The sequence below is a fragment of the Mustelus asterias genome, chromosome 8 (genome assembly GCF_964213995.1).
Source record: "Mustelus asterias chromosome 8, sMusAst1.hap1.1, whole genome shotgun sequence".
In the NCBI taxonomy this organism is placed as follows: domain Eukaryota; kingdom Metazoa; phylum Chordata; class Chondrichthyes; order Carcharhiniformes; family Triakidae; genus Mustelus; species Mustelus asterias.
The window spans coordinates 69952599-69979079 of NC_135808.1; the positions used below are offsets into that span (position 1 = coordinate 69952599).

Consider the following 26481-nt stretch of genomic DNA (forward strand, 5'->3'; position numbering starts at 1 on the left):
ACGTAAAATGTGACTTTGCAGTTCTCATGATATTTTCCACTCATGTTGCCAAACATGTCCAACATGAATAGGAGTGGAAAATGCTGGCCTGAATGACCATTAGCTGCACCTTCCAGGATCCTGTTTGCTTGAAGGACGTTAACAAAAACAAAGGAAGCGGTGCAGCATGAATGTTCAACATGATCCGATGGTTCAATTTTTTTATGGTATAAATATTAGAAGTGCACAATAAGATTTTTAGATTCATTGGATTTTCTCCAGTGTCTCGCTCTAGGTAAAGGCATAACTGCTATAGTATATTGTAGAATCCCTACAGTGCAGAAGGAAGCCACTCAGCCCATCGAGCCTGCACCGACAACAATCACACCCAGGCTCTATCCCTGTAACCCCACAGATTTACCCTCGCTAGTCACCCCTGACACTAAGGGACAATTTTGCATGGCCAGGCAACCTAACCTGCACATCTTTGGCCTATGGGAAGAAACCGGAGCACCTGGAGAAAACACACACAGACATGGGGAGAATGTGCAAACTCCACACAGACAGCGACCCGAGGCTGGAATTGAACGTGGGTCCCTGGAGCTGTGAGACAGCAGTGCTACCACTGTGCCACCTTGCCCATAATGATGATAGATCTCTCCTTAATTCAGGATAGAGGTATCTTTCTAGACTCGATAGCTTTCTACTTAGGGATTTATGATAAATACTACTTTAAATATTGACGGATAGCTAAATATCTCTCTCTGCATATTAGCGACACTTTATTAGAAACAAGATTATAGCTACTTTTCATAGAGCTATTAATATTGCAATTACCATCAAAAGTGAATTGCATGTTTATTTCTTCAGTAAATGTTTATGTATTTTAGAAAATAAATGATCTCATATAGTCTTCTATATCCAAACTTGAAAACCCATCTTCATACATACACCCTACAGTGGAGAGGTTCAATGTTGAGAAGAGATTGATGGAGCCTTATAATATCCAGGTTGTTATAATCTTGTTAAAACGTGCTAGAAAAGTTTATCTAGAGCATGGTAATATTCGCTGATGGCTCCTTTTCTTCAGGGAGAATTGGATTAGTTCTTCAGACCCAATTAAGTATCTCCTTTCTCAACCTTATTTGAGAGTGATCAACTGAGAATATGCCTGATCCAGAATAGTCCCAAAATAAGGGCTAGGATTATAATCCACTTCATGGCAACCCTAGGCTCCTACCCTCCCTGCCACCTGGGACAGCCTAACTGGCCCCAATGACCCTACTTAATTTGTTCTCAGGGCAGCATCCATGCTATTTCACAGGAGCTGGTGCAGTCCTAGCAGTAGCCACCACTCCTGGTGGCGCTGAAGAGCTGCTGGCTCTCCAATTGGTCAGCATCTCATTCAAATGGGTTCCCATCCCTTAAATGGATAAGATCCCCGACAGCAGCTCATTAGCTGCCCGATGGACATAAAATCCACCAAAGGTTCCCTGAGATGTTCGAGGCAGAGTTGTCCCTAGTTTTTTGACTCATGGACAATGTCACCGCCACCCCGACAAAATCCCAGGCTAAATGGACTTATGTGAATATCCTCTGCCAGCTACTTTAATGCAGGGATTTACTTATTTACTTTAAATGGATTATGGTCCCTATCAAATATTCAACAAATAAATATATAGACAAATAATAAGCAATCATTTGTTAATATTGCCAACAACAAATTCTAAATTTGTGTATATGCAGGATAACACCAATGTAACGATTGTAGAGCACACATTAGCAGATGTAATTAGCTGGAAGGGGAAGAATACATCACACTGCAGCTGCTATTAGACCTAAGTAATACATACAAGACCTATCAAGGCTGTCAGAATCTGTCAGCCGAGTTTATATATTAATCTTTCTCTACAGCCTCAATAAGCAGGGTGTCTGTCTGCTAAGCATGCTGGAATAAATAGGCAGCATAAAAATAAATCTTGAGCAAAAAGTACAAATAAATGCTATTAACTTGTGTGTCTGCCTAAAGGATTGTTCCAAAGATAAAAAACTTAAGATCAACTGTTATTTAAGTATCAGATAACAGTTCTATACGGCTGCCTCACTATTTCAGGGTATATGTTTGGGCCACAAAGATTGGATTTCACTCCATGTCAGACTTTTAGGTTTATCACTGACCAACTTTGACCTAAAAATGGGATTTTCCATGATTAGCTGCACTTAGCACTGTATAAAAAAAATCTCCCAGAACAGTTTGATTTATGGCCTTGTCTTTCTCTCGATTTTACTGACTTTCAATCTCACTTGTTCGCAATAAGATTGCCCGATACAGGCATAAGTGAGAAGAGACAAGAGGCAAGTGAAATAACCACAAATCCACTTAACAAAATTGTTCACAATCTACCAGCAGCATGGTAAGGCACCCTAAAGAGATTTAGAAAGATAAATGGTGAAAGCAAAACATCACGAGGAACTCAGCTTATACTGAAAGCGCAAACAGGCACAGTAATAAGATAAGGGCATCTTCCCGATTCAACGAAATAGCATTCACAAATGGTGCTCGAAATGAAAGAAGGCTTTTCAAGTGAGATAAAGCTTGTCTTGTACAAGATTAAGTGTGAAACTAAAATGAAATGTACTTTATGAAAATTAGGAGGAGACAACAAAATTAATTAAAATGAACATTGCCGGATCCTAAATTAGAAACACTCACATCACTTGTAATCTTAACAAGAGGAAAGTGCCTGATATTAATCCCTGCCTCTCTTATCCAACTTTTCTCATCTCATTTTAGACTAATAATGTACATTAGATGTATATTTAGACCAGAGAGTAAAGTTATATATTCAGAAATGATCATGTCATCACATTTGAATACCTATTCATAATGGATAACTCATAAATAATAGAATCATCACGACCATTTGAAATGAGTAAGAAGCTGAAAAATACCCCAGAAAAACTAATTCCCTGCAGCACTAAAGACAGAAAGGAGAAGAAAGATAATTAATCATATCAATTCAAAACTAATTATCTTGTGTGCCAAGATACTAACACCACGTGGAAATGATGGTTAGTATTATATTGGAAATTAATTTGATATTATGGAGACCAACCTCATGCTCCCGAACAGCACTGATAACATGTCCAATGCCATCTTAGTTCAGGTGCTGTTGAGGCATCCCTGATGGCTACCCAAAATAGCCCTTGGACCACACAAATATGCCTTGAGGATCCAAACCATAAACTGGTTTACATTAATTGCAGAAAATGTCAGGCTGGATTACCTAGCCTACCTTCCTTCAAGGGACTGCTGAAGTCTACAAAGACAAAAAGTAAGCTTACCACAATATATACTTACCTGAATGTGGAGTTGGGAAAAGCAGGAGTGCTACTGCTGTTACGGACAGGGAAGCTATGGTAGGAAGGATCCCCATTTCTACGCCTCAAAACTGACCAGGGACAGATTTTTTTTAAAAAAGAAAATGCCTTTTAACTTCTTGAGTGTTGTAACTCTCAAGAACAGACAAGTTTTTTTTAAAATCTTGTCAGGAAAAGATGATAAGAGTTTATTACTCAACATCCACATCTATTCACAACCGCGCACACTTGCAGAGACACAGAAAAAATAATTACAGAAGTGGTAGCATGCACTGTCATCCTTGGTTCACTCAAGATGCAGCCCCGAAACATTGCAGGCCAATGATTTCCTTTTGATTCTCTATAGGAATGGAGGTTGGAAGTTTTTAATTATGGATTTGCATTGGCTTACTTCTTGCAGTAACAGGTTTCTGACTTCATTCTAGTCTAGGTGCAATTGCACACCTGTAACAAAAAACTGGTTTTGTTCTTCAAAGTGGTAGGCAAAAGCTAGCTTTAATCATTTGTTTGCTGCTGGCTTTTAGGCAGGGTCCTTTATTTGTTGGGTTGGATCTATTTCCTCCCTCTCTCTCTCTCTGTCTGTGGCTGTTCTGAAAATGTGTCTTAATAAATGTTCCATATCAAGGCCTGATTTAGAATCCTGACAGTACAGAAGGAGGCCATTCAGTCCATCAAGTCTGCACCAATTCTCTGAAAGAGCATCTTACCCAGACCTAACCACCTCTCTAACCCCGTAGCCCCGCGCACTTACCATGACTAATCCACCCAACCTACACATTTTTGGACTGTGGGAGGAAACCAGAGCACTTGGAGGAAACCCACACAGTCACGGGGAGAATGTGCAAACTCCACAGTCACCCAAGGCCAGAAACAAACAGCAGTGAGGCAGCAGTGCTTACTTCTGCCACGTGACCATAATATTTGTCCATTATCCATAGAGTGTCTCTGACAGCTTGGACATTGACACGCAATAATGTTCAATTTTCATCGATTTGCATATTATTGTGATAGAACGGGTTTCTTCTCACACCCATTTTGTGGAATTCCACTCTGAAGCTAAGAAGACTACAAGTTCATTGTGAACTAGCTTCTGCAGTTATTTAGATAATGGCAGCCATTAATCCACGGGGAATATCTGTTGCCTTTTAATGTCTTCTCAATTAAATGTCCTGAAATTTCATGTGCATTTTAATGTCCTGTCTAGATAAGCAGGCTAACTTCCAGCCTTGTCTAGTTCCAGGTATACCGATTGAAAATAAGAGGTAACCTGACCTCTTAACTCCATTCTGTTTCACTGCAGAGCATTGTGGGTATTCTCCATTTTGTTTCAGAAGTAAAGTATCCATTTTCCAGTGTCCATGAGCACAACTATGTGGGCATGGCACTGCCAGCTTCAAAATAAATCCCACTGCTAATTTCCTCCCCTTTCCCTTAAATAATTTGAAGCTCTTGGTTGGCATCCCAGACATCCAAGTTCACGATTCCCTTCACCAGCCCTACCAACGCATTCTCCCCCCACCCCCACCCCCTCCCCAACCCCCCACCATCACCTTGTAACTTGCAAGCTGACTTGGCAGCTGTGATTACTATGCATAGCTCACCTGTACTATCCAATTGAAGTTAATGACCTAATTTGCCGTGGCCCAGTTGCCAGTCTCAGATAGACGTGTGCAACGCGAGTTGCAACATAATGTCTAGGCCTAGGCGAATTGTGACCTAATATACGTGAGAGGTGCATTGTGAAACTTCGCGCTCACAGTCAACTGTTATCATAATTTGAATGTAAAGATGTAATAAAGAATGTATACATATAAAGGCTTATGTGTTATATTTATGTTCAGCACCTCAAAACCTCTTACATTTACCTTTCACAACCTCAAGTTCTTGTCCAAGTCACGCACCATTGTTACATGCCATTGATATCGCCATTGATTCATTGTCGCTGGATCGAAGTCCTGGAACTACCTGCCAAACTACCCTGTGGGAATACCTTTGAACTGCAATGGTGCAAGAAAGTGACTCACAATCACCAACTCAAGGGCAATTAGGGATGGAAAATAAACACTGGCCTTGCCAAGAAAGACCACATCCTATGAATGAATCTTATAAAAAAATTCTTGTAAAGCTGTAAATTAGACAAGAATTGAAATGTCAAGGCTGAAATCAATGGATTTTAATTAGGTAAGAGTATCAAGGGATAACGATTGAAGGAAGGCAAATGGAATTGGAGTACAGATCAGTCACATCTAATTAAATGGTAGAATAAGTTGGAAGGGCTGAATGGCCAGGTCTTGTTTCTATTTAATCAGCTTAGCTAAAAGCGAATGGGGATGACCATTAACCTATTCAGAAAATAAATATGACCAGCTTTTAAGAAATAGTGTCAAAATCTTAAAGGTGTCGAGCAGGCCATGAGAAAGACTATTTTATTTACAAAAATCTAAGGTAGCAGAATCAATACTCATCCGCAATGATACTGCAAAGCAGCTATTGTTCCAGTCGATCACTATAATTTTACTAGAGGCTGAGAACCTAGGTGGTGTTGTACAATTGTGCTGTTAAATAGCTGACATTGACAGTAATGTAAAGTGCACTTTGCTTCACTAACCACACTGGAAAGCCCTGATGAACAAGGTAATGGAGAAATGCAAAGTAATTAATAGTGGGGCAGCCAGGCCCCGAACATGGAAAGAAAGTTGTCAAATGTGCTGAATGCCAAAGGTAGAATGAACGCTGCTTAAGTGAATTGGAGAACCCATCAGAAAACTTTAAAAGAACAAAGATCAAAGATCATAAATTGGAGCAAAGGTCATGCGTACACACAAGGGATGGTGATAGTAATAAAATATAAATTCAAAAGGAGCTGCATTGATGCAGAAATTAGCATACAGGTAGAAAGTAGGCTTGAAAATAACAGGATTAATCAAATCACATAATACATGACAGATGGAAGAGTGAATGCAGCATAAAATTGGTATTTCCAGCAACCAAAGTACCTTCAAGGACATTTTATGAACTTACACACCTAGTGCAGAATCTAACTCACTGGGAGTGCTTCTTTAGCGACTGGGAATATGTAACCCCAGGATTTCCTTTCACAATAAGCCAAAAGTGCAGATCAAAATTAACAAAGTGATCACACACACAACCTCACTACTTCAACGGTAAAAAAAGTGTGCGAGATGTGTACACATGCACTAAGTCGTAGGTCCCTCAGACCTATATAAAGAGAAAAATCAGCAGCATTTTGTGATTGGAAAATTCAGAAAGCATTGCTGCGTTTATAGAATACTATAATAAATTAGATTAGTAAGTTGTAATCATTCATTTGGCATCATGTTTAACCAAATGTTTTATGATTTACAAAATGAGGTACATCCACTCCTCCATATCGATGGAATACGTGTGAATACACAACTGTGCAAATAAGGATACATTTTGAAGGGAAAATAAGGAAACATACATTAAATGATGAATCTTTAGAAGTAGTAAAGGGACAAAGAGATTAGTGGTTTAGATAAACAATTCTTATAAGTAGGAGGACAAACTGAAGACATTGCAAAGAAATGGGATCGTAGGATTTATAAAGAACAAAACACCAAAGCAAAGCAAAATAAGCGGGTGTTTATGCAAATCATAGTCCAAAGTCAGTTATAGGACTCCAACTGTAATTCACTGTACAAATAGATAACAACTTATATTTATATAGTACTTTTGACACAAAGAAACACCCCATCATGCTTCAAAGGGGCATTTTAAAACAAGGGCCAGGACGCTCCCCAAAATATTCTAAGTGCCAAATTTGCTTAAAATTGGGAGTAACTCCTGCTGGTTCTTTTCAGCGGGATTTTCAAAATGAATTTCCCACACTGCCTCTGGGAGATTCATGCTGAAAATCCGGAAGCAGGGCCTATTCCTACTGGAGAGCCCTGCAGCATAGTGCTGAGCGGCCACTGCGCATGCGCCGATCTGTCAGCTCAGATGTTGGCACCTGCGCAGTAGCCCCGCACTTCCGGCCTCCCCATCGCTACCTCTCCAATCCAACCCCCCCCCCCCCCACCACCCTCCCGAATCGCTGACCTCTGAGGTGTCTCCAAGGCAGCCCCCACACCCCCATTCCCCGGCCCACCTCTATCTCCACCCCCCCCCCCACTCCGTTCTGATCTTCCCGAGCCCCACGCCGCGGCAGCACCCCCCCCCCAAACAAAAAGCCTGGATGGCCAGCCCTGATCAGCCCCTTTCCTCCCCTCCCCTCCCTCTGCCACTGATCCCTATGCAGAGTGGCAACGGGACCGCCCCACCCTCACCGATCTCCCCGCAGAGGCCATGTCGCCAATGGGCCCCGCCACCCCTGGCCCACCCCTTGGCACTGCCCAATGCCCAGTGGGCAGTGCCAAGGTACCCTTTGGGCATTGCTATTTCACCCCTTGGATAGTGCCAGGAAGCCAGGCTGGCAATGCCAAGGGAGCACTACCCTTACTCCCGCCCTCCTGCGGTGCCTCCATGGCCTTCCTTCGCTCCAGCATGGTCAGGCCAGCTGTTCCCCATTAGTGGGGAGCTGTTGTAGACCCTGCTGGAGTGAATCACTCTGACACCCATCCCACCCAGGCTTTATCCCCGTTACCCCATGTATTTACCCTACTAGTGCCCCTGACATTAAGGGGCAATTTAGTACGGTCAATCCATCTAACCTCCATATCTTTGAATAAGAAATATGAAGTCGTTCACATTAACAGGAAGAATAAAAAAAATTATTTAAACAGAAAACAACTGCAGAATTACAAAGTGCAGAGGGATCTAGGTGTTCTAGTTCACAAACTAAATTATGTGTTGTACCAACAAAAAGTTAGTTTGTAGGTACAGCACATAATCAAGAAGGCTAATGGAATGTTATACTTTATGATGCGTGGAATTGAACATAAAAGGACACAGGGCATTGGTGAGACCACAATCTTAAAAATTGTGTGCAGTTTTGATCTCCTTATTTATGGAAGGATGCAAATGCATCGGACGCAGTTGAGATGAGGTTTACGAGATTGGTGCCTGGAATGATCAGGTTTCCTTATGAGAAAATGTTGGACAGGCTGAGCTTATTTCTACTGGAGTTTAGAAGAGTGACTGAATGGTCTTGACAAGGTGGATGTGGAAAGGATGTTTTCACTTGTGGGTGAGTCCAGAACTTGGGTTCATTGATTCAAAATCAGGGCTGACCCTTATAGGACAGAGATGAGGAGAATTGTTTTTCTCTGAGAGTAGTGAGACTTTGGAACTTTCTACCTCGGAAAATCATTGGAAGCAGGGTCATTAAGTATTTTTACGGCGGAAGTGGATAAATTCTTGTTAGGCAAAGAGTTCAAAGGTTATTGGGGTTAGATGGAGATATACAATTTCCATGACTGAATGGCAAAGCAGGCTTCAGAGGCCGAATGGCCTACTTCTGCTCTTATTTCATATGTTTGTAAGTACGTTCATATGACACTTTCATAAGGCTATAGCGAAAGGAGTACTTTTTAAAAAAAGTAGTAAATTATGAATAAGTGACTTTTAAAAAATGCTTTTGGACACATGCTATTGTTTCTATAGGCTTCATTGTTCTGTAAAGAGCGAATAGTGGGTGAACTGAAATGGAAGTGCCAAAGCTTGGCATGGAAGGCATGAGGGACCCATACGGGTGGGGTGGAAGGCCAGGCATAAGGTAGTATGAATTGGCATAGATGGGGCATGGAGAGTGTGTGGGTGTTGAGGTGATGTGAGGAGTGAAGGCTGGAGGGCTGTTCTTTGTTACAGTTATAATAATGACAGCAAAACAAAGTCCCAGAGCACTAGGCCTGTGGCTGCCTGGGCATTGGGCTTGCCCCGAGTTAATATCCACTGTCACTATTCCCCCCCCCCACCCCACCCCCCCAACTTCTCCCTCTCCCCTTCCTAGAGGGGAATGAACATCCTGTCTTCATTGGCACTTTTTCCCAAGGTGGGCAGGCTGAGAAGGGGCATTTACCGACTCCCACTAACCGATCGAAATCCAGCCGGACATGTCTACACTGATACCGGGCATTGAGTGGCCTAACCCAGTGGTCCTTAAAGAGACCTCTAGAAGCTGTTATCTAGAAAGCCAGGAGGCGTCTGTCTGGTTCCACAAAAACCTTCCTTCTCACTTGCTGCTCCTGTGATGGACTCCCCCAACAACCACAGGCCCTACTGCTGCCAGCCAGCTCCATGTGCAAAGCTCTGCTAGTTTGCATTGTTGAAAGTCAGTTGTTGAATTAGGCCCAAACCCAAAAATAGTTCTGGCTTCCAGAACACGGCCTTTTGACCAAAATTTAAAAAATAATCCCCAGCAGTCCCTCTGCGAGAAGGAAGACGTGAAAACTGGGAAAAGACCAAAAACCAAAATCAAAAATATATTTTGCTTCCAATTCCTTTCTCGAACTAATATCACATGGGCCAATTTTACAGCATTGCATTTGCAGCAGGATTCTGCACTTGCAGGGGGCACAGGTCAGGCCTAGAACATTGTAACGCAGCTTCTTCTGTTTGTGTTTCCTGTGTGTGCAACTCCCACTGGGAGTAAGGGATCATGGAATTAGCCTGCTAATTGCAATGTAACATTGTTGAGCTACTGAGCAGCGAGAGAGACAGTGCAGTTACCATAGAAACCAGCACTTTTAAATATGACGATGAGAAGAACCTGTTTACCGAACACAGATTTCAAATCCATAATCTATCTTTGCAATTGTGCTGAAATATACTGATAAGCTGTTACTAAATGTAATTCACTGCAATTCATAATTCCCCCAGTTCTGCAGTAAGTGTTTGTATGTTCACTGACTGTTGTATATTCAATCATTTTATTATTCTCTACATCAATCCTGTTTAAAGACACATACCAATTGGATGTCACCTGCAGCCATTTGCTGTTCAGATAGAATAGCAGTGAGCTGATTTGTACATGATTTTATTTAATTTGTGTTTATTTAAATAGCTAATTATATACATAGCAATAACTTGTGCACATCCTGTTAATGTAAAAATATGAGGTGCTACAGGTGCAAGATAATCTACTTATCTGTTTACCTCCTTGGCATGGCAATTTCACAAAGGGGCTGCCATGTCACAGTTATTGCTTTGCAACAAATACTACAGGGATGTCTCTTCCCGAGATCAGGTGTGAAGATTTTATGCCAATGGATCCTTCCAAGCCACATGTATTAAATCAGTCAGTCTGTTGTTAGCAGGTGCATCAAGCAAGGGACAGAGTGACTTGTTTACATTCGTCAGATTCCCCAGTGGAAATCAGGCTTCAGCTTGACAGGGTACAGAACACTCCTCAGATGCTAATGTTCCCAAGAATACAAAACACAATACATGACATCTGTGCAGTGTACAGACTGTGGGTTCTGACTACCATCTTGCCACAGGCAAGTTCTGGAGAGGTTATCCTGTAGTGCTGAACATGGCAGCAATCCTTACATCCATTTTGTGCAGCAGCATGCCCATTCTTCCAGCAAAACAGGAATTGGGTGCTACACAACTGTGTCACTTCCCCACGAGCTCAATTTTGTCCCAGTATATTGCATTTTCTTTTCGGTCATTTTTACTCAGGACATCTTTCCCCTCCTCGGCACTCCCCAGCCTAGTCAAAGGCAAATAGCTGGCTGACATTTATTTTGAAATTTTATGAAGGTTGAAACAATATTTTCCACTATATGCAGCCATTTATCCTTAACTGCACAGAACCCTTTAAAGGGACTGATAACATAACGGATCATGCTTCATGTTATCAGGAATGGATGCTTAAAGGCTATGACCCATGTAAAGCACACACATCCCTTCAAGGGATTAATAAGTTTGTAAAGACCACAATCTGGGAGAAAATTATTTGGTATTGGGAAAAATACAGGGAAATAAATGAAAGTCAGCATGGATTTGCTAATGGCAAAGACTGTTTGAATAACTTGATGTGTCCTTTGATGAAGGAATTGAGAGGGCTGATGAAGGTATTGCAGTTGATGTTGTGCCAATTGACTTTAAAAGGGGTTTCACAAAGCACTACATAATATATTTGCAAAATTAAAGCTAAAAAGAGAGAGGCACCATGGATGAATAATTGACTAAGGAACAGAAGGCAGAGTCATGGTGAATGATTGTTTTTCAGCTGTGTTTATTTGTGCTGTAACTCTAAGCAGTGCATTTCCTGCACCTGCATAGCTACAGTTCATGCCTGTGTCAGAGTGTCAGGTGCGTGCATCAACACAAACAAGTTGGCTTGAGAGAGACTAACAATAAAGTTCAAGTTAACTATTTTTAGTTCTGCACAGTGTTAACCAACTGCAAGTTCTTGTATCTAGTCTGCCTTTCATTTTCACCTGTTTCTTTCTAATGATTGTGAGGATGGATGTTACTTTTTAAATATTTTTGGGGAATATTGTGTTATCCTATGAAGAAGGGTGTGTGTGTGTATGGATGTGTGCATGTATACGATTTAATTCAGCTGAGCATAGGTTGATAGAGATGACTTGGTTGGGAGAATCATCATAGAATCATTACAGTACAGAAGAGGCCATTCTGCTCATCAAGTCTGCACTGACTCTGACAGAGTATCTAACCTAGGCTTTCTCCCTTATCCTATCCCTGTAACCCCAAGGTAAGATAGATTAGCCATTAACCATGGCCAATCTATCTAACCTTGGGACACTCAGGGTCAATTTAGCATGGCCAATCCACCTAACCTGCATATCTTTGGACTGTGGGAGAAAACCGGAGCACCAGAAGGAAACCCACGCAGATACAGGGAGAATATGCAAACTCCATACAGACAGTCACCCAAGGCCAGAATTGAACCCATTTCCTGGAGCTGTGAGCAGTAGTGCCACTGTGCAACCGTGAGATGAAAGGGATAAAAGTACAGAAGGCATTAATTTGTAATAAGAATAAAAATCCATGGTGAAGTGGATTTGAGTAAATAGGACAGAATTAGAAATTTGCAATAGGAAATAAATTGGAACTTGGCTTTTCAGTTGTTACATTTCACAGGGAGTAAGGGACTTTTACAACTTACAAAGGTCTCACAAGTAAACAAGGGGAGGTTTTTTTTTGACCCAAAAGGGGAGCAGGTAAATATGAAAGATGTTTATATTTTGGAAAAGTTTTAAGTGCTGAGGACAAAAGAATTGAAGATAAAAAGAAAAAAAGGATATTTAAGGAAAGCTGTTGAGCCAAGTGTTGATGGCTGTGCAGGGAAGACATTCTGGGCACAGCTCTGCGCTGAGGGAATATGTAAAATCTGAAACAGCCATCCAGAAACCAGAAAAGTCTTTGGTTTTAGAAAGCGGTCTTAGTTCTGAATTTTATTGGATTTTCACTGCAGAATTGAAGTGAGTTTGAGAAGTCGTGTTGTGTGCCTTTACTACAGTGACAACAGTTTTGCCTTGGGTAATATTACTGGATTTTTACAGTTAAAAACCTATGAGGGACTGTTGCCAAGAAGATGTTTACTTGTGTGTTCTGGCCAAGTCATTTTTTTGTGGGGGATGTTTCATAAGACCATTTTAAACTGTGTGGTTTTAATTTTGTGTGCTTAAGTTTTCTTTTCTTCCTGTTAGTAAATCTTCCATTATTTTAAATCCCAAAAGTGTTCCTGAAATTTGAAGCTCCTGGGGATCAGTAACTTTTCTCTCATTTTCAGAATATTAAAAAAATGTTCATGATCAGTAAAACAAATTTCCCTCTGGGATTTGAGGCGTTTAGCAAATGACATCTGCCGCGGTCATAACAAATTTGGGGGCTTATCCGAGATGTTAAAATGCTTTGATTGAATCTAAAGGATACAAGTACAAGGAAAATGTTATGCTCAGTAGTTTTGTGTTGGTGTTTTTAAAGTGGGTGGACCGCAAAATGGTTTTGGCAATTGCAAAGACATTTCTGGGAGTTGAAGTTGTTACCAAGAGGTATTTGAAATATTTGATTAAGACTCAGCAGAGAGAGTTAGCAGATAAAGTGCAGGTGGAAATAAAAATAGAATTCTATAAAGCTTCTTGGCAATAGACCCTCATAGATTTCTGACTGCAAAAATCCAGTAATATTATCAAAGGCAAAACTGTTCTCACTGCCATAAAGATACACAACATGACTTCTCAAACTCACTTCCACACTGCTATGGAAATCCAAGAAAATTCAGAAATATGGTTAAAGTACTTGCATTTAATGTTGGAAGAGACTCAAAATTATGTGTTACAGCTTAACATAGTAAGACTTCAGCCGCAAATGACACAGCTTGATATAGAAAGAGATAGGGAAATACAGAAATTTGAACCAGATGAAAAATAAAGACAAATCAGAAAATTTGAATTCGGAAGAAAGGAGAAGGAAACAAGGGGCAGATGAAAAAAAAAGAAATAAAAAAGCTCACATGGGAAAAAGAAGAACAGGAAAGACAAGAACAGGAAAAAGAGAAGAGACTCAGAGAGATAGAAATGCAAAAGCTTGAACTTGAATTTCAAAGATGGAAGCTAGCAATGGAAGAAAGGAATAGCATAGAGCACTTCAAAGAGAAAAGCCAAACAGCATGAATTGTCTAAAATGAACTTTAGAATCAAGAAAGAAAGGCAAGGTTAGAAGAATTCTATAAGTAAAGTTCTGTGGTCTCTGAGATCCAAGTACAAGACAGATAAGTAGCCTTTGTAAAGGCGAAGAAGGGTGAATCAGCAGTTACCAGAGATGTGTGAGTGTATTTCCAATCAAGGAAGTTTTAAAGGGCAAGTTACAGAGATGGGTGGAATTCTCCAGCATTGTCAGATGGCCTGTAGGCATCAACCAATAATTAGGATTCCTGACGGGCAGCAAGGCAATTGGGATCACCCAACCTGTCCTGACAGCCACGATTGGGCTCCGGCCAAACTCGCTAATTGTAATACAATTAGCAGGCTTGACAACCCATTCACCACCCCCAACCGCCCCCCCCCTCCCCCTGCCATTCATCCACCTCTTCAGCAGGATATGCACCGGGCGGGGTTTGGTGCTGGTAATGACCGGCGTGGATCTGCTCTGCTGGAAGCTGAGGTTCCAGGGGAGCACCACCAACCCCTCAGCAAAGAGGATATCCTTCTGCCACCACTCAAACTTTTCTGGTTGGCAGATGGTAACTAGTGGCGTGCCGCAGGGATCGGCAAACCTAGTCTGCAGGTGCAACAGGTGATCAAGAAGGCAAATGGGATGTTGGCCTATATCGCAAGGGGGATAGAATATAAAAGCAGAGATGTCTTGCTGCATCTGTACAGGGCATTGGTGAGACCGCAGCTGGAATACTGTGTGCAGTATTGGTCCCCTTATTTGCGGAAGGATATATTGGCCTTGGAGGGAGTGCAGAGAAGGTTCACCAGGTTGATACCAGAGATGAGGGGTGTTGACTATGAGGAGAGACTGAGCAGATTGGGTTTGTATTCGTTGGAATTTAGAAGGCTGAGGGGGGAGCTTATAGAGACCTATAAGATAATGAAGGGGCTGGTTAGGGTAGAGGTGGAGAGATTCTTTCCACTTAGAAATGAAACTAGAACTAGAGGGCACAGCCTCAAAATAAAGGGGGGTCAGTTTAGGACAGAGTTGAGGAGGAACTTCTTCTCTCAGAGGGTGATGAATCTCTGGAATTCTCTGCCCACTGAAGTGGTGGAGGCTACCTCGTTGAATATGTTTAAATCAGGGATAGTTGGATTCCTGATCGGTAAGGGAATTAGGGGTTATAGGGATCAGGCGGGTAAGTGGAACTGATCCACTTCAGATCAGCCATGATCTTATTGAATGGCAGGGCAGGCTCGAGGGGCTAGATGGCCTACTCCTGCTCCTATTTCTTATGTTCTTATTCTTATGTTCTTATGTTCAAACAACGGATCACCCACCATCACCCTCCCCCGACCACACCATGTAGGTAAGCGTGTGACCCCCAACCCCCCCTCCATTAGCCTTAGCCTCCAGTTGTCTGCAAAAGAGGAAATGAAACTACTTATTCCCTTTGAAGAAACCACAGCTGTCAACCTAGCTTAGAGTCTTTGTAAGCATTGCAGTTAGGAACAATGGGTATACTTGCGATGCACTCAAGCATGAAGGGAAAGGTAAATAAAAATAGATGACTGAAGCCTGAGTAGAAATCCATTAAGCTGTCAGTGAAAGCCTATTTCAAAGCACTGGACTATGAAATTGAAAGAGATCAAAGGTTTTCAGTGGAATAGAGTGTGTATCAAAGGTTTCAGCTTTCTAGGAAGGCTCAAATAATTCAAATAAAAGCTGTGTGAATACATTGGAGCTGAATGAACGGTTGGAGATGAGGGGATCCCCCCTCACTGAAATTGCCATCTCCCCTGTCAGAGGATTTCAAAGGGGTCTGCTCACACTTGGCAGTACCAACTTGTGCCCAGGGGCAATGCCAGAGGGCAATGCCAGGCCATTGCCTGATCATGTCCCTCTCACATTTATGCACCTGGGGGCTCCCCACAAAAGGTTCATGTCTGGGTAAACCATGCTGACATGATTTCCTGGTTTTCGCCGAATCTTGAGCCGCCACCGTCATTCCTGCAGATGGTGAGCTTAGGCTCAAGATCGCCCCCAATACCTTTAAGGAAAATCACAGCAAAGTGATTGTATAATAGTTGACCAAATGCCTTACAAAATGTGAATTACCAGCATTCAAATTTCATGTCACAGCTCTTTAAAGAAGTGATTAACAGCCTAGGAATAAAGCATCTTAGGTGTCTGCATATCAGCCTAAATCAGAAGCTCCTTTAGAAAGGTGGCATCAAACATTAAGGAGTATGATTAGAGCATATAGTCAAGACTAATCACGTAATTAGGATAGAGGAATCCCATTCTTGTTTGCTATTAATGACTTCTCTAATGAGTCAACTGGCTTCAGTCCTTTCAAATTAATTTATGGTCATGATGTAAGGACACCACTCAATTTGATTCAGGAGAAATTAATGAAGCAAAGTTCAGAAACTACTCCCCTGGATTATTTGACAAAATTCATAGAAAGATTGAGTAGAGCATGTGAGCCAGCTAGGAAGCATTTAACAGTATCTCAAAAAGTAATGAAGGTAAATGTGGATAAAGGGGCAAAGGCTTATAGTTTTGTGGCTGGGGAAAAGGAGTTAGCTTTAGTCAGCGAGTCTACCATATAAATGTGCTCAAATAAACCTTGACAGAGAGAGGAGAAACAGAAAAAGGTACTGATACTTATAGATAAGGAGGAGGAACCAGAAGTTAGAGATTCTGAAATTGAACTTCCTCTGATTAAACTGGACAATGAGGAGGTATTTAAGAAGGAAAATCTGATATTAGGTTACCTTCCAAAAAACTCAGTGATTTACAACTGCAAGTGCAGTCACACAAAGCAATTTGTGGAAATAGACCAGGAAAAGCAGATTTAGCTTTGTTTGATATTGATATGGGGATTCAGTTTCAATAAGGCAACACCCATATAAATTAAATCCAGTAAAATTGGCTCAAGGGAAGAAGGAATTCAAATTTATGCTTCAAAATTACATTATAGAGCCCAGTCACAATAATTGGAGTCTACCCACTGTAATAGTGCCAAAACAGATGGATCATAAAGACTATGTATTGATCACCACAACATGAATGCAGTTACAAAGGTTGATTCATATCCTATTCCAGGATAAGAGGTTCGTATCGAGAAAGTGAGAGTCAGCATTCATCAAAAAAATTGACGCGCTGCAAAGACCTTGTCAAATACCCTAATTGGAAAGGGCAAAAGAGTTATCAGCTTTTGTGATGCCAGTTTGTCTATAACAATGCAAAGTAATGTCCGTTGGTATGAAAAATGCACTGGCGATATTTCAGAGACTAATTAGCAAAGTGATTGAAGGGCTGAGCAGTTGTGCTCTTTATATTGATGACTTAGTAGTATTCTGTCAAACCTGGAAGGAACATCTACAAAATTTAAAGGAACTGTTTGATTGATTCCTAAAGGTAGGGGAATCTAAAACTAAAGAGCATTGGTTTAAGGTGAGAGGAGAGAGATACAAAAGTAAAGTAAAGTTTATTTATTAGTCACAAGTAAGGCTTATATTAACACTGCAATTAAGTTACTGTGAAATTCCCCTAGTCGCCACAGTCCAGCGCCTGTTCAGGTCAATGCACCTTGCCAGCATGTCTTTCAGAAGGTGGGAGGAAACCAGTGCACCCGGAGGAAACCCACACAGACGCGGGGAGAACGTGTAAACTCCACACCAACAGTGACCCAAGCCGGGAATTGAACCTGGGTCCCTGGCGCTGTGAAGCAACAGTGCTAACCAATGTGTTACCATGCCGCCCAGCCCAGAGGGGCAATTTTTTCACACTGAGGGCGGTGAGTGTCTGGGACGAGCTACCAGAGGTAGTAGAAGAGGCAGGTACAATTTTGTCTTTTAAAAAGCATTTAAACAATTACATGGGTAAGATGGATATAGAGGGATATGGACCAAATGGAGGCAATTGGGACTAACTTAATGATAAAAACTGGGCAGCATGAACAAGTTGGGCCAAAGGGCTTGTTTCCATGCTGTAATTCTCTATGGCTCTATGACTGCAGGAAGACAGTTTGGTCATGAATGTGGCCAGAAGTAAATTTGCAAAAGCGAAAGTTACATACTTATGCCACACTGTTGGAAATCATCAAATGGCCCCACAAGCTGCAAAAGCTATTGCAGAATTCTCAGTGCCTGCAAAAAACAGGAAGCTTTGAGATTTCTGGACATGAGTGGATTTTATGAGGAATTTGTGCAAATTTCTACAGTGTAGTTGCTCCATTGACCAAATTATTAAAAAGGAACAGAAGGTTCCAATGGATGCCAGTGTCAGAATACATTCAGCAGCATGAAATCTGTACTAACTACTGCACCCTGTTCTAAGAAAAACTGGTTATATAAAGCAGTTTAAGTTGGTTATTGACCCTACTGACCTGGGTATTAGTGCTGTGTTGCTACAAGACAAACTGGGACCTGAGAAGCTGGCAGGATATTGCTCATGGAAGTTGAATAGGATATTGCTTGTGGAAGTTGAATGTATCAGAAGAAATGTTCAATAAATAGAAAGAAACTTTTGGTTTGACGTTAGCTTTGCAGCCTTTTGGGAACTGTTGTTGTAAACTGTCCTTCAGAGGTAATTATACATACCAACAACAATCCACGGAAACAAAAATTCCAGACTGACCCGACGGAGTTTGTTATTGTAATCATTCAATTTAAAAGATATATGTGGGCTGGATGAAAAAATTTAATTGCAGACAAATTATCACGAGCTTAAATTCAAAAGGACAAGGATATTGGGAAATTGAGAATGCACTGCAATGAACTCTATTCCTATAAGATGCTTGTATATGTGTTCATTGCTGATGCATGTACACTATAGTGTAATAGTTTTGTGTTTGTATAGATAAATATAGTATGAAACACACGGACATCCTTATTTTGACTGCAGTCTTGCACCCTGCTCTTTTGCCCCCGTGATGCCAGTAAAGATGACCCTTTGCACTGCGCAGGCTTTTACTGCCCAGATCTTCTGGCACCTGTTTTCCAATGGTCAAGACCTCTCTCTGCTGTTTACCCTGTTATAGGGCCCAGTTAGTTCAGCCATGATTGTTCTCCATTGTGTACCAATCTTCCTTTGCCCGATTTGCCGCAAACAGTACATGTAGCCTATGTGCAAATATTTCAACATCCCCCGTTAATGAGCTATTAATTAGTTCCTCAACCATGTTAGTTGGCCTTATCCAGGGAACAAGAAAGATCATGATGCCATTCTCTCCTGTCCTGGTAAATACCAGCAGCACTAGGGAGGACATTGGAAATTGGGCACTCGGACCAACACCGATGGTTTCCAGCCCTGTCCATCTCTACTCCTGCTAGTAGGACCTGAAAATTCAACTTGGAATGAAAGACCAGAGAATTGGATCAAGTCACTGATGGTGCAAGGGTTCTTTTATATTACATTAGGAAGTATGTGGCGGCTTTAAAGAGGGTGTAGAAAAAGCTTATGAGAATGACCCAGAATCTGACTGCCACCTTAAACTGTCCTGATGAGCCTCACTACCCAAGTAACCCCCCAATCCAATCTGACTACCCCCACCTGACAACCCCACCCGATTTGACATGACTACCCTTGACCCAACTACTCAATCACTCACCTACCCATCTCCCCCATGTGCCACTCTAGCACCCTACCCACCGACCACCCCATCACCACCTGACACCCATCACACTGACCTGTCAATCCATCACTTACCCACTCACCCATCCTAACCACTTACCTTGTGTCTTTTATGCTGATTCTCTTCTCTACCCTCAGCATGGATTCCTGCACTGACGGAGTTCTTCTGCCCTATAACAGGGTAAACAGCACAGAAGGGTCTTGACCATTGGAAAACAGGAAGTCTACCCTTCGTAAACATATCCAGGTAATCGGGTGGTTTTCTGCATGATCAGCGTCGGGCTGAAGTGGTTCCAGAGACTAGAGACTTTCAGTTAAGTGGATATATTGAACAAGCTGGAACTGCTCTCGTTGGAGTAGAGAGGTTGAGAGGAGATTTGATAGGGATGTTCCAAATTAGGAGGGGGTTGGACAGAATAGAAAGGGAGACATTATAGCCAATACTGGGAGGATCCTAAGCCAGAAGACAGCAACTTAAGGTGATGGACAAAATAACCAAAGGAGACATGAGAATTTTTTTTTTATGCAGCCAATGGTTACGATCTGGCATGCACACTTGAGAATGTTGTAGGGACAGATCATGCTTTCAACTGCAGAGGAAAAAATTGCAAGGCTATCGGGAAAAGGCTGGAAAGTGAGATTAGTTAAATTTTTCTGCAGCATGAGGTAACGAGCTGAATGGCAGCCTTCTGTGTTCTAATAATTTGATGATTTATAATTACACGTTAAAAGTAACTCATTGGCTACAAAGAAGTGCTGTAATGTTCTTTGCAGTGCTACGTTCTTTACGGTGCTATGTGGATGCAAGTCTGTCTTTTCTTGTTGATTGATGTTTATACAACTTTTTTTAATAAAAGAGTATAGTTAATAATTTGTAATTTGTTGATGAATGCTGGAAATTTCCTTTGACATCTCCTGATCCACTACAAGTGGTTAGCACTGCTGCCTCTGGTTTAGGCCACTATCTGTGTGGAGTTTGCACATTCTCCCCGTGTCTGCGTGGGTTTCCTCTGGGTGCTCCGGTTTCCTCCCGCAGTCCAAAGATGTGCGGGTTAGGTGGATTGGCCATGCTAAATTACCCCTTAGTGTCAGGGGGACTAGCTAGGGTAAATATATGGGGTTATGGGAATAGGGTGGGATTGTGGTAGGTGCAGACTCAATGGGCCAAATGGCCTCCTTCTGTGCTGTAGGATTCTACGAAAATAACGCACTCAAGCATATTCAGGTTCCAAAAGGCAAACAATAAAATAATATGCATGTTTATGCTTAAAGAAGATAATCAATAACAATCTTCAAAGCACATCCAAATGGAAGGACATAAGCAAAACACAAACATTTTTAAAACCTCCATATTTTCGGATGAGATAAAACTAAATGCAGAAATCTGTCAGTTCCATCTGTAAGTCCAGTGACTGTACAAAAAAAAGGAAGTTTCCATGACAACACTGGCTCACTTCACACATTAGTGTCCCCAGCAGGAAAACCGGTGACATTCCAGCTGGGTGGTTTGGTGCAACTCAGTTCACAATTCATCCATACTTAGAAATTATTTCGGTGCCTGGGGAGATTCTCACTGAAATCACCCACACTTGGAATTCTTTTTGGAGTGGGGCCCTTAAGACGCAGGGCCTGCTCCTTGGAGATCGGAGGGTGCCCCGATCTACAGACAAACCTACATCTTTCGCCCACCTCCCCTCAACTACTTGCGCCGGCTAAGACCTCCCCACTTCACTCAGTGGTAACAGCAACCCCCAGTGATGGGGTTTCCAAAGCCTGGACAACCCCCCCCCCCCCCCCCCCCCCCGGAAATACCAGGACACTACCCAACCATTTCTCTGACAACCCAGGGGCTTCAATGTTTTTCGAGCCCCCTGGTGTGGCCACCATGACTGGTTTCCATTTGTGGAGACCAGTAGTGAAACTTGCCTGGTTCATACTGCTCCCGTGGGTCAGAGAGTTGCTGGAGCCAGGAGAATCTGGCTCCAAACCAACCCTGCATATTTAAATGGCATGAACCGGATTACTTCAGGGCGCAGGAGCATGATTAACCATGCCATGGCCCCTCCCCCGTGATTCTCCGGCCTTAGCGCGATTCACACATGGGCCAGCGGGGCCAGAGCATCATGCTCTACATGTTTCAATGCTATTCAAACAAACAAATGCAAATAAAAGAAAAACATCTTCGAGTTAAATTCTCTGCCTAAATTTTGATTAAATGCAGGTTTCATGACTTAAGAATTTATGAAAGTTACATGAAATACTTTGGTTCAATCAGTTGTTTGGAATAAGAATGTCTTTGGGAATCAGTTTGCTATAACACAAAGCTAAGAACATAGTGCAGAAGACCTTTATAACATAATGCCCAAGAAAGATGACAAAATAAAGCCAACGTAATCACCACATATTTTTTCTTATTGTGAACTCTGCAGGTTAGTGAAGCCTTCACTGTTTACTGATCATCTTAGAAGTTAGCCAACATTTCCTTATCTGCTTTCCACACAGCTGCTCAGTGTGGAATTATAGTTCGACCTTTAAATCTGGATATTATCAGACAAACCAGAATTCAAATCAGAATTTATAACTGAACTAACCTGTAAAACACGGAGAAGAACCTTACACTGACAACTACGCCACACTGCCACTGCCCCCAATTCCCCCACCCCCACCCCTTCCTGCCCCAGTCCCTACATGTCTTCTAGATGTCCTCTGCCGAAGGTAGGGCTCCGCCCCCCTGGGGTGGTTACCCACTCTCAGTCCCGATGGGTCCCTCAAGACAGGTGACCTTCTTCTGCTGTGTTGTTCTTAGAGGGATAATCACCACACTTGTGAGAATACACTTGGCTTTGAACAAAACAGCATTGAAAATATTGCTTTTCCCAGTTGATTTTAGAAAATAATGCTCAACAGAAATCCTGAAACATGAAGCACAACCAGATGTTGAGGCGTGGGTGCTGCCTGAACGAATGCTGATGCTCTGAGGCGGAATAGAGCTTTGTCAAGATTGAGGGATTATCATTAGCAAAACATATCTAGTCTTGCATTGAACACTGACATTATTTGCTGGAGTGATAAATTCTCATATGGCTTAACTACTCACTTCATCTGTGTTTTTTCTGTAATTAAGAAAAAGGCTATTTTCTGGCTTTCATGATTAGATGTGAATCTATTAATGAGATCGCCTTGCTGTTCTTATGTATTTGAAATCTCACAGTGATTGCAACACATTTTTTTTTTCGTGTCCTTTGAAATCTGGACAGACCACAAACTCAGTAAAGGGTAAGGCACTGATGGCTATTGGTATAGTCACTGAAAATGGAGCAGGATTCTGCAATTCGATCCACAACATCAACTGCAATAACTATAAAATTCTCAACCACATCCTTGGCTGACATGTTTGATATGGCTTAAATTCAACGAACAAAGCATTGGGCCTGAACCTCCTCTGAGTGGCAGTCAGCGGCTGATGGCTACGCTATGCCCAAATCCTAATCTTAATTTTTATTCCCAGGGTGTTTCGTCCAATCTTCGACTCAGGCCATGCAAGATCCAGGCAGTGCAGTACGTCCTCAGAGCCTAGCATTGGAATGCAACTGAGTTGAAGTGGAGGCCATGTCCCCCTTTTTTTTTTTAAACAGCACTAGCTGCCACAAACCACATAAATAAAAGGTCCAGTGAAGTTTAAAGGGTTGAAGGGTGGTCTGAGGAAGGTGGCAAGTGGGGGGTTGGGAGTGCCGGAGATCCGGGGTACCAGTGGTCAGGTTTAGGTCAGGCCTGGTGGGGGTTCTCGGGCCGGGTTGGGTCGGGCCTGGGAGGTGGTCAGATGATCGTAGTCCCTCAGTGTTTGGAGGGTGGGGGTGGGGGTGGTCTATGTGGAGAAGTAGTTGGGTAGAGTGTGGATAGACCCTTGGAGGCTTAAAGGGTGGGGAGAGTGAATCCAGTGGTGAGAGGGAGTCCAGTGGGGAGGGGGAGCCCAGTGGTGAGGGGGAGCCCCATGGTGTGGGTAGTCAGTGAGTATGGGCGGGGGAAGTCCCCTACGTCCATATAGTATTCCCCCAGAAATTCAAAGTGCTTCTAATCCTCCTAACTTATTCTTGGTAACTATTGATGTAACCCAGTCAGAACCATCCAGAAGTTTGTGACTTAAATTGCAGTTTCGGAGGTTCCCACTGCAGGTCGATTGACATGAGGAAGTTTGCATGTCTTGGCAATTGCTTTCAAGCCTCACCTGGGAACGACCGAACAGGATTTCCCAGCACATCTTTGGGGCACCCATCCCTAATATGACACTGGGGAGCTTGGAAGTTGCAATCACAATGGAGCTGGAAATATTGGTAGCAGATGTCCATTAAGAGAGCTCAATCGCTGGCCAACCCAGGACCCTCGCACAGCTGCCCCTCCAATCCCATCTCCCCTCCCCCGCACCCGCAGCCCGCACAAGCATACCCGGGCCAGCCCCGATCCCCCCCCCCCGGCCACGCCCTCGGCAGACCACCCACCGGGAGACAGAACAATCGCAGGCCTCCCTACAGCCCCGACCGATCCCAATGCAGAGTGCCAGCGGTACCCCCCATCTCCACCCCCACCCCTCATCCTCTAGGCCCGCACACTATAGGCTCTGCCCCTTGGCCCTACCCCTTGCCCTCTGCCCCTTGCCCCCATTCCTTGCTCCAAGGCCCCACCCCCTTGAACCCTTAGCCCCTGCCCCCTTGGCTCCCACCCCCTTGGCATTGCCTGATGACCGATTGGCAATGCCAAAGTGCCCCCTGGGGATGGGCACTTTGCCCCTTGGCCAGTGCCAGGGGGCCCATGCCCAGGGGGCACCACCCCCCACCCGCATGTGGGGGCCCCAATTGCCCCCCCCTCCGCTTCACTTCAGTGGGGCTAGTTCCCCACAAATGGGGAGCTACTCTAAACCCCGCTGGAGTGAAATACTCCTGGCGGGGTGGGTGATGCTATCGGGCCCGATAATGACATTTAAAATACATTAAAAACCGATTTAAATTACTTGCCTCTCTTCCCGCCGCTTTCCAGTGCGATCCTGACTGCGCCTGTTCTCCGGCTGTAGGAGACGCACATGCTTCGGGAACACATGCGCGAATTCCGCGAAATGGCCGACACGCGATTCTCCCATCCTGACGCGCTAAAAAACATGCGTCGGGATGGGAGAATCGGGCCCATAGATTCAGTTAGCACTGCAAATTAGTAACACTTACAAGGTACTGAGCTACTTGCACCTTCTGGATCAATTACAGGAGCTTAATGTCCCTATGTTGCAAGGATGACTACACTGTAAAAGTACGTGTCCTGAGGTCCAATTAGTTTCATTTCTTTCTTTTCTCTCAGGGATGTTTAACCGATAAAGGACCTGACACCTGAATCATAAAGATGGCAGGCAAAGCTTTTCAGGATGCATAGAAACACAAAAAAAACAAGTCGAATTATCAGCAATTGCTATTATTGATGCTCTAGCCACATTTTTTGAAACAACCAGCATTAATTCCTTATTTATGTGAAAAAATAAATGCAAATTTCACAAAATTTAACAATTTAGAACAAATCCTCACCTTCTCAAGTTTGGACAAAGCCAGTGAATAGCAGTCTTTGGCTCTGAACTGCATGAATCGCATATTGGCTGGATGAGTCAATTCTGTGATAATACTGAGACTGGAGAATAACCTACATGCAGAAAGAAGACAGAGATGACATAATTGGTAATTATTGGCTGTCTCACACACTAAGTCAACGAGAATTCCCAAAATGCAAACACAGATATTTCTTCTCAGAAGGATCCAAACCATGAACTGGTGGCACCTGAAGAAACAAAATACCACTGTAACCCATCTATTTATTTAGAATCAAAACTGATAGTAGCCATAATATGCCCATTATATAAATATAATTTACCTAAACTGATTGGCAAACTGTCAATTTCAACAATAACGTGCACATCTTTGGCACAGAAAGAAACCTCAGAACATTTCACAAGCTTTTAAAAGCATGGAAATAGGTTTTAAAGGATTAAAAGCAAAGGTTAAACTGGTATCTTAAGTATGAGGTATGCATTGGGAATGCATAGCTGGAGGCCATCAGTCAAGTGAAACGGGATGAAGTTATGGACAGAATTGGAGCAGTATATGAGAACCATGAGATTAATTCGTTGGGGCATGGGGAATCAATTAAATCGGGAACAGCAGTGGATAGTTCAGGGGTGATAACAGTACCTGACTTCATGTAAATGAGGACAAAGTTTAGATAAGTCATTATGGAGGATGGAGGCTAACAATGTGGTAGTTCATCATAGAATCCCTACAGTGCAGAAGGAGGCCATTTGGCCCATTGAGTCTGCACCAACAACAATCCCACTCAGGCCCTATCCCCATAGCCACACATGTTTACCCTGCTAGTCCCTCTAAACTACGCATCCCGGGACACTAAGGGGCAATTTAGCATGGCGAATGCACCTAACCCACACATCTTTGGACTGTGGGAGGAAAGCAGAGCACCTGGAGGAAACCCACGCAGACACAGGGAGAACGTGCAAACTCCACACAGACAGTGACCCAAGCCGGGAATCGAACCCAGGTTCCTGAAACTGTGAGGCAGCAGTGCTAACCACTGTGTCGCCGTGTCGCCCTCCTAATTGGAGAGGACAGTATTGAGGTAACAAAATTATAGATTACATTTTTGAAAGCGACAAGGGAGAAGACATAGGATAGGATTTTGAGCCCTTCTTGGGTTAAGAATCAAGATAGCGGAAGCTGAAATAGCCTTGCAGACTACTGTACTAGTTTTCCAGCACTTTCTTACCTCTCAGCCATTTTTGCATATCAGGATGGGGAGTGTGGCAGGTAACCAATAAGGTTTATTAATGATCTCTGAAGGCTCACTAAAGGAGGCTGAAGCAGGGAAAATTCAGGTGCCTGAAGT

General features: G+C 42.8%; 1 protein-coding gene across 3 annotated transcripts in view; it reads right to left on the reverse strand.

The window, feature by feature from the left end:
• Window positions 1-26481, reverse strand: part of kcnt2a (potassium channel, subfamily T, member 2a) — a 743558-nt gene that overhangs the window by 239030 nt on the left and 478047 nt on the right. For all 3 annotated transcript variants that reach the window (XM_078218141.1, XM_078218140.1, XM_078218139.1), the window contains one exon: window positions 25119-25230. In XM_078218141.1, coding sequence (XP_078074267.1) covers window positions 25119-25230 — 112 coding nt within the window. The remainder of the gene's footprint in view (window positions 1-25118; window positions 25231-26481) is intronic.